The 8,992-nt window shown below is 39.8% G+C and overlaps 1 protein-coding gene across 1 annotated transcript; it reads right to left on the reverse strand.

Annotated features, from left to right (window-relative positions):
* Positions 1-3,811: 3,811 nt before the first annotated feature.
* Positions 3,812-6,424, reverse strand: LOC131845625 (uncharacterized). The gene has a single exon (XM_059194706.1). The coding sequence runs from the start codon at positions 6,422-6,424 to the stop codon at positions 3,812-3,814; it is 2,613 nt and encodes an 870-aa protein (XP_059050689.1).
* Between the last annotated feature and the right edge of the window lie 2,568 nt (positions 6,425-8,992).

Here is an 8,992-nt window from a genome sequence, read left to right on the forward strand (position 1 = left end):
ATAAATAATCATACTCAATTTCGTTTGCTGTTTATGTACGACAATTTATATATAGTTAACAAAAAATAAATTTATTTCATAGTTTGTTTTTACTATTGTTTAGTTTTGTATTAGTGAATATATTACTTTTCATGTTAATTGAATTATTTGCAATTGTTATGACGATAAATAACTTCAAACCTATTTGTTACTGGAGCGGGAACACAACTACTATTTTAATAAAAACCAAATACTAGTAAAAATGTGTATTCTTCCCAAAAGGGCTCACACCGAGAAGTAACAAAACAATAAGTCAAAAGTGACATATAAAAAATAGATGTCAAAAATATAAAGTTTACTATTATTGCTTACTATTATTGAATATTTTAGTTTTCATTTCAAATAAAACATTTGCAATTTTTATAACGGTATTCAAAACCTAATTGCCGTTGTATCCACACTACCCTTTCCCGAGCTACCACCATCTAGCGTGTTTAAGTTTACCCATCACCGCCTACCAAATATTTCTACCATTGTTGTAAGGCATCTGTTTGTAAACGTGGGCCATAACGACCGCACGATCTCGTTGCCAGGTGGTGATCACTATCACTTATCTATACATATAAATAAAATTTGAGTGTCTGTTTGTAATATTGAAATAACTACATGTATATGAATATAAATACGGTACATACACCAAAATATTTTTTTACAATATTTGTCTGTCTGTCTGTTTGACTACTGAGCGGACAACAGTATTTGTTCCGGCTAATCTCTATCCATTTCAAATGGCTGGACCGATTTTGACGGGACTGTTTTTGGCAGGTAGCTAATGTAATAAGGAGTAACTTAGGCTACTTTTATTCTAAAATTTTTCTTTTAAGTGAAATTTTAGAAAAATAAACGTCCAGGCGGACGAAGTCGCGGCTACAGCTAGTTGATTATACCATCGGCGGTCCCTTTTTTTGTTATACGCGGCCGATTTTTATAACAATTTTGATATCGGTGCTACATCTATTGGGGTGGTATTGACTTATTTATGTTATATTGTTAACGTTATTGTTATATTGCTTTTATATCGCGACTTTTGCTGGATTTGTGAATTTTGTGATAATGTAGGATTTGGTATGTTTATGTGCTAAATTATTCTGAAATTCATCCCATTTATGATGTGTATTTATATTAATTGTGTGTATGTGTATTAATTGTGTGTATATATAATAATGGTTGTCAATAAATGTTTTTCTTTCTTAATTTTTGATTTAATTTTTTCTTTTTGGGGTTTTTGTGTGGGGTACTTATTTGTTATATGATTTTATAGTGAATCTATTGATAGCGCGAGCGAACACCATTGTCTAGCTACGTTATTCTATCATCAAAAATTTTACAGCGGACCGAATCTCTTCTTGATTATTATTTTACTAGCTATACTCGCGGTTTCACCCGCGTTAATTTTCAATAAAAAATATAGCCTATGTGTTATTTTGATGCATAAGCTATATTACTGTAAAGTTCCATCAAAATCCGTTCAGTAGTTTTTAGAACGGACTGTCCGTTGTTTAATCGGTAGAACACACAAAGCGAAGCGAAGTCTCGCCTCAAACTAAGTGGCTCGATACCGCCAGAGAGATTGGGATCATCGACAATTCTCATAGCACGTCTCTGAACGAAGTCAAAAGGACCGAGTCTGCCTCTGATTTTAGTACTTGGTTTACAGAATAAATAAAACTGGCGTCCAAAATGTGACCTATTAATTTAACATTACATTAGAGCTATAACCAAAACACAGTTTTGCAAAGCGAGTTGCTCAGTGCCTGGAATATTTGAAACCAGGGTACCTTGGTTTGACCACCATGCAGTTGACTTTTCAGTGTACCTTTGGCTTTGGTATTTGGTGTACAAAATAAATAAAACTTGTTCGAAATTTGACCTATTAATTTAACATTACATTAGACCTATAACTGAAACTCAGTTTTGCAAAGCGAGTTGCTCAGTGCAATATTCGAAAACAACGTATCCAAGCTGTTGACTTTTACAGTGTACCTTGGTTTTGGTATTTGGTTTACAGAACAAATAAAATTAGTGATTAAAATTCGACCATAATTAATTTAAAATTAAGTAAAATAGTATACAAACAAATAATTTGAATCTATTCTCAATTTGACCACAGACTTTAACAATAAACAAAAGAGTATATATGCGTGTGTGTGTGTCATATACAGCATAGTTTGTAAAATGTTTTTTTATTGATATAATGTATTTTTAATGCATAGTATAAAAAGTATTAGCATTCTGAACTCCTTTTCTATATAAACTTATAATGCATAATTTAAAAAAAACAGCATTCTGAACTCCTCTATATAGACTATACTCGTATGTCTGCGAAATTTCATCTTCTGCCGTCCGCGTTATAACGAGTACAAAGTTTTTGGTAGTCGTATTAATATAATGGTAACTAAAAGCAAAGAAAATCCTGAACTTCCTTATTACTTACCCAAATTCCCTTATTAAATAGGACGAGATCCGCTGGTTTGTTGTTATCTTTAATTCAAGTTTAAGGTTATCTCAGGCAAAGTAAAAGATCTCTCAAACCTTACTCATCAGGTACCATTGAAAATAATACATCACAACCCTAATGCTAAAGTGAATTAACTAAAAAATTCAAATTTGGAAAATTGAAATTAAAGTCAAAACAAATAAAGTCGATTTTCCAAAATTTGCAATATTGGAGTTAACACATTTTAAATGTGTAATATGTAAAAGAATGAGTACAGAATTGAACCCGCTGCAACAGTCGTTTGTCTACATTTTAGTCACAGGGCATACGTTTGAAGTTACAAGAAACAGTAGGTGATAAACACATTTCTTCTCCGGCCATTGTCAATTTTGTATTGAGGACGTGCCATTGTTGTGAACTTCGATTTTGCTCGGATTTGTATAGGGGCGGTGCAAGTCATGAGAGCTTATGTAAGCGAGTCCATAAGCGGAGCGATTTTTATCCAAACTAATTAGTTGTTTTGTGGATTTCAATGGATAATATAATTTATACAAATAAATAAAATTGACGTATCTATTTGCAATATTAAATTAATAGCTCTACACTACATGTAGATACGGTATGAAAGTAGATACGGTATGAAAGTATATACGGTACTTACTAAAAAATATATTTTAAAATTTTGTTTTCTTCGTCTGTTTGTTCTTACTGATCTTTGAAACGTCTATACCGATTTTGGCAGGATGTTCACTCATGGATGAACATGATAACTTTTATTGTAGAACTTCAGGGTTTAAATATATCACACACTTTTAACCATATATCCTAAAACTAAAAGTACTAACTATAGAAAACTATTGTACTACGAGCGTACCATGATAACATGATGCTGTGATGCTATTCATGTACATATATATAGTGATACTGATGGAGATATTCAGTGGATTATATACAGCAGCAAATATAATTTGTTCTCGTTCCGATCACAGTTGCACGTTATATATCAATTGTTACTTAGCAACATAATTACTTATTACAAATGTGATGGATTAGAATTTTTCTTCTAAAATCAATGTGTCTAATAGATACAAACAAAAAACAACAATAACAAGGTTATTACGGCTGGCAACGGCAATGAAATAGGGAAGTATAAATAAAATTACTTACCAAAATTATAGATGTATTTAGTGGTAGCGTATATGACACAATGTAGAAAAACAATATAATAAAAAATATATGTCAAAATTGTATATAAAAATATATGGTTTAAAAATAGAAATATCTATAAAAAGAGGTCTGTCGCCAACACGGCACGCCCCGGTGCAGAGCACCAATCTACAGTGGCGACTGTGCGCAGTTTTCTTGGGTGCCCTGCTCTAGGAGTAAGGGCACCACTTTGCGCACTGGTCTTCTCAAGGTTCCCGTGATTCCCCGGATCTCCACTACCCTGACCACCTCATCAGGACCGGTGAATATCCTAGAGATTCGACCGTTGGGCCACGTTCCTCTTGGAAGACTTGGATCCGCCACCAGAACTGGATATTCCACTTTGAATTCGGCTTGCGTCGATCCGGCCTTTCGTGGAATCAACGTGGGTAGGTATTCATGAAGCCATCTGGCCCAAAACAGCTCCGCTAACCGCAGTACCTTCCTGTGGTCTAAGCGACGGCAAAGGTCTGCATCGGTGCGGGGACGGACCAACTCGGTTGATGGTGTGCCCAATAAAAAATGGAAGGGTGTGAGGGCCTGTAGTGTCTCCGGCTCTACTGGTACGTGTGTCAGCGGGCGAGAATTGACTACTGCTTCCGCTTCCAGAAGTAGGGTACTCAATACTTCCTCTCTTGGAGCTTGTTCTTTCAGGGTTACGGAAAGCGCAGACTTTATTGATCGCACTAAGCGTTCCCACGCACCTCCCATTGATGGTGCCGCTGGACAAATGAAGACCCACTCTATTTTATGGTTGGCCGCGAAGTCGAAAACGTCTGTGAGTTGGTTGGCTGCGCTGACAAAAGCCGTGCCGTTATCTGAGATGATTCTCGCTGGACATCCTCTACGAGCAATAAATCTTCTTAGGGCCATGATAGCAGCATCTGCGGAAAGGCTTCCTACGATCTCCAAATGAACGGCTCTGATGGTAAGGCATGTGAATAGAGCTACCCAGCGTTTTTCTCGTCTGCGCCCAACGGCAACTTCAACTGGACCGAAGTAATCAAGACCGCAGAAGGAAAACGCGCGCTGATGATGGGATAACCTATCTTCAGGAAGATCACCAAATTGAGGCGTAGATGGGAGAAGCTTCCTAATCCTACAGAAACTGCATTGTTTGGCAACAGACCTGACACTTGGGCGTAAAGCTATTATATAAAATTTGCCGCGCAGGAAGTTAACGACGGTCTCGATATTACCATGGCCAAATTTCCGATGATAGTGATCGAGAAGGAGTTTTACAATTGGATGTCGACCGTCTAAAACAATAGGGTTAATGTCCTGCGCGGGAGCATCTAATACAGCACGAATTCTTCCATTTAAACGGATTAAACGGTCTTCTCCCAACATCAACACAATACCTCTAAGCCTCCCTTGATTAGTTGGGGGAAGACCCGCGGTAAGCCTCAAGAATTCGTGTTTAAATGATTCCAATTGAGTATATAAAAATAGGTGCCTCTCGGCCTCCAAGATTTCTGCGGCCGAAAGAGGTTTCAAAACTTTGAAGGAGACCTTGGAGGCAGCACTCTTTAATTTTGAATTTGGAGGTTTTTTCAAAAGCGACCGAAATATTTTAGCACAATGATGTGCACGAGCGGTTGCTCTAACCAACCGAACCCAACGACCGAAATGATCGTGATTCGCTACGATCGGAGATGGCATTTCCGGATGTTCGGTTAGCAAAAATGTTAACGCGTGTTCGGGTTTTAGTTCCTCAATTACTAGTGGAGCAATGACCGCAGGCTCGCGAGGCCATTCGTCTGGTGGAGACAAAAGAAAATCTGGACCAGTATACCATCGAGAGGAAGAGGAAAGAGAGTATAGACCGCGTGTAGCATCATCTGCTACATTTAAGGCCGATGGAACATAACGCCAATTGGCAACGTTTGTAGTCTCTAATATTTCTCCTACACGGTGAGCAACAAACGGCTTAAACGTGCGGGCATCGCTACGCAACCACTTTAAAACCGTTAGGGAATCCGTCCAAAAGAAAACTCTAGAAGCAACAAGACGGTGTGCCTCCAGGATGTAAGTTGCGAATCGAGAAGCCATGAGAGCCGCCTGTAACTCGAGCCGTGGGATAGACACAGGCTTTAAAGGGGCTAGGCGCGCTTTTCCACCTATAAGAGCCAAATGAACAGATTGGTCCTGGTGGACAAAACGCCAAAACGCCACACAAGCGTAAGCGGATTCACTTGAGTCGGCTAGGACGTGGAGCTGGCATTCCGCAGCAAATCTGGTTCGGTAACAGCGTGGTATTTTAATTTTGGCCGAGACTTCTGCTATACCGGCGAACCAAGTCTGCCACTTTGCCTTAGCAGAGGCGGGCAACTCCTCGTCCCAGTCAATACCCATTCTCCATGTTTCCTGAAATAAGATGCGACCGGCGATGGTTAGTGGCATCAAAAATCCAAGAGGATCGTAAACCTTCATGAGATGGGACAAGACTACTCTTTTTGTCACATTGGTAGGCAGTTCTGTGGACTTTCTAAAATTAAGAGTATCTTCCTTGATGTTCCAGGCCACCCCTAAAATTCTAACTTGCGAAGGAGATGTCGGTCCGAGACCTACCTCGGATGTGTCGGCAGCCCACAAGTCAGGACTTATTGTTGTAAGCGCTTTGGGGTTGTTGGATACCCATGAGCACATCTCTAAACAGGCTTCTTTATGCACGGTAACGATATCTGCAACTAATCGAGCGGCGAGTTCTGGGCTGTCTACACTTCCAAGGTAGTCGTCCATGTAATGGTCTCTAACAATAGCCTCTGCTGCTTCGGGAAACTTAGTCTGGTGCTCTAAAGCATTTTTATTTTTAGAAAAATGGCGGTGCACGGACTGGAGGTGGCGCCGAAGATCATGGAAGACATTCTATATTCTGCTATAGGTAGAGAAGGATCGTCTCGCCAGAGAAAACGTTGTGCATCTCTATCTTGTGCCCTAATTTTTGTTTGCGGGAACATTTCACGAATGTCTCCGTTGAGGGCTACCTCACCTTCCCTAAAACGCATGAGAATTCCTAATAAGGGTTGTAAGAGGTCAGGACCAGGGAGTAGCAGAGAATTTAGGCTAACTCCTGAACATTTAGCTGCGGCATCATGAACGAGCCTCAGCTTTTTCTTTTGGGGGTGATATACTCCAAAATGAGGCAAATACCATAAATTACCTAAAGGAGGTACATTAGTACAAAGCTCTGCGTAATCTTTCTCTATCATCCCATTTATATACTGTTTATAAGCTTCGGCATAATTTTGATCCTTTTTAAACTTTCTTTCTAAACTATGAAATCTGGATAAAGCTAATTTATAACTGTTTGGAATTGAGATGATATCAGGTCGCCAGAGCAAACCAGTCTCAAACCTACCTGACGGAAGACGTTGGGTGGTTTCATTTAAAATAGCCAAAGCTCGCTCATCGTTTATGCTGTGGAAGTCCTTTTTTGTAATGCCAATCGAATCGAGATGATAATGTTCTTTTATTAAAGATTCTAAATCGGAAACCGAGCTATGATGGATAAACTCCGCGGATTTACCCGGAAGCCTACCGAACATTGTCCATCCTAGAACGGTTTGGACAGCCACAGGTTGGTTACGAGAACCGCGTCGGATGCCATGCGGTAATGACAAATGCCAATTGTCAATACCAATTATTAAGAGAGGCTTGGCTTCCTCGTAAGACAGTTCTTTTACCAAATCCTGAAGATGAGAGAACTTTGCAACATCTACAGTACGAATTGTTTGGCATGCTACACCCAAATTAGGTATTGAGCGAACTCGTTTTAAATTAAAGGTTTCGACAGAGTGCTTGCCTTTGATGTTAATATCAATGTAGGTTACTACAGAATCTTTCGCCAAGCCGCCCACACAATTAACTTGAATAGTGCCTTTCGGCCCTTGTGCACCGATTGTGTCAGCTACTATTTGGTCAATCAGAGTAACCGTAGACCCGTCGTCCAATAAAGCGTAAATATCCATCTCACCCTTTGGTCCAGTTACAGTTACCGGCAGCACTTTAAGAAGTGAGCGCGAAGGAGGCGTCTCGCATGGTATCGCACTGCTGCCGTGAGCGTGGGCCACAATTACTGGTGCGACTTCACTCTCCGAACTTACTTCACGTTCGCCAGTTGTTGTTGAACTGTAATGAACAGAATTTGTTAACTGTTTGTGAAGTAACTCATGATGGTAATATCCACCTTTGCAATTTATTACCCTGCAGTTACCTTTGCAAGTCCTATAATAATGTTTGCCCCGCTTGAGACATCTTTGACAAACTTTATTATTTTTAACCCAATCCCATCTATCATTAACAGAAATATTTTTAAATAAATCACAATTTGAGACTTCATGACCATTCTTTTTACAGTATAAACAATAAGCAATAGAGGGAGAATTTGAGGGCCTATTGTTATCAACTGCGGCCGTAGATGGAGTAACTTTGCCTTTTGACAACTTATGAGCTGTAGAGTGTGAGGCGGTGGCATAACATATGTCACTCGGACTTTCGTCTGAGCTGACATTAGTCGTGACATGCGTGCGAGCCTTTTCTATAGGCTTAGGGCGCGAAATGTCATCGACAATGCCAAACCTCAAATGAACTCGAGACTGATGTGTGAGAAAGGCGGAAAGCAATTCTAATTTATATTGGAACCCGGTATCGGCATTTATGAATGCATAATCAACCCATTTCTCACGTATCAGTGGAGTTAATTTAAGTAGCACACTATGCAACAACTCTGGAGAGGCGAGGTACTCCACAGAACCCAACATCTTTATGGTGTGGACACAGTTGCGTACCACACAAGCTAACTGGTGGAGTTCCTTGCCACCGTCAGATGCTGACAGCTTGGACATGGCCTTAACTTCTGATACTAAGTGACGGATCAGAAGCTCAGGTTGACCAAACTGCTCCTGGAGAGCCTCCATGATTTCCTCTGGGTCTTGCGACAAGGCCAGGAGGGAAATGACAGCATCATGAGCGGCTCCTCGGAGTGCATTATTTAATCGACCTATATTTTCCGTCGCCGAAAACATATTTTTGGAATTTAGATATGAACTTCTAAATGTTAACCAATGAGTGGGTGACGTGCCGGAAAATATAGGCAAGCTAACTACCGTACCTGGGTTAATTTTTCCACTGCTACAACGGGCGAGGTCACTTATGACTTCAGCCAACTTCAGGAAGTCACTGGGTTGGTTTTGTGAAGTGGTAGGTACATGTGAGCGGTCATTTTTATTTTGGTTACAAATAAATTCGTTTTGTGTACCTAACGTGTGTGTCTGTGTATAAGGATTATGAACGTGAGAGGGCGGCTTG

The sequence above is a fragment of the Achroia grisella genome, unplaced genomic scaffold (genome assembly GCF_030625045.1).
Source record: "Achroia grisella isolate CSIRO2021 unplaced genomic scaffold, CSIRO_AGI_Agris_v1 utg478, whole genome shotgun sequence".
Classification (NCBI taxonomy): domain Eukaryota; kingdom Metazoa; phylum Arthropoda; class Insecta; order Lepidoptera; family Pyralidae; genus Achroia; species Achroia grisella.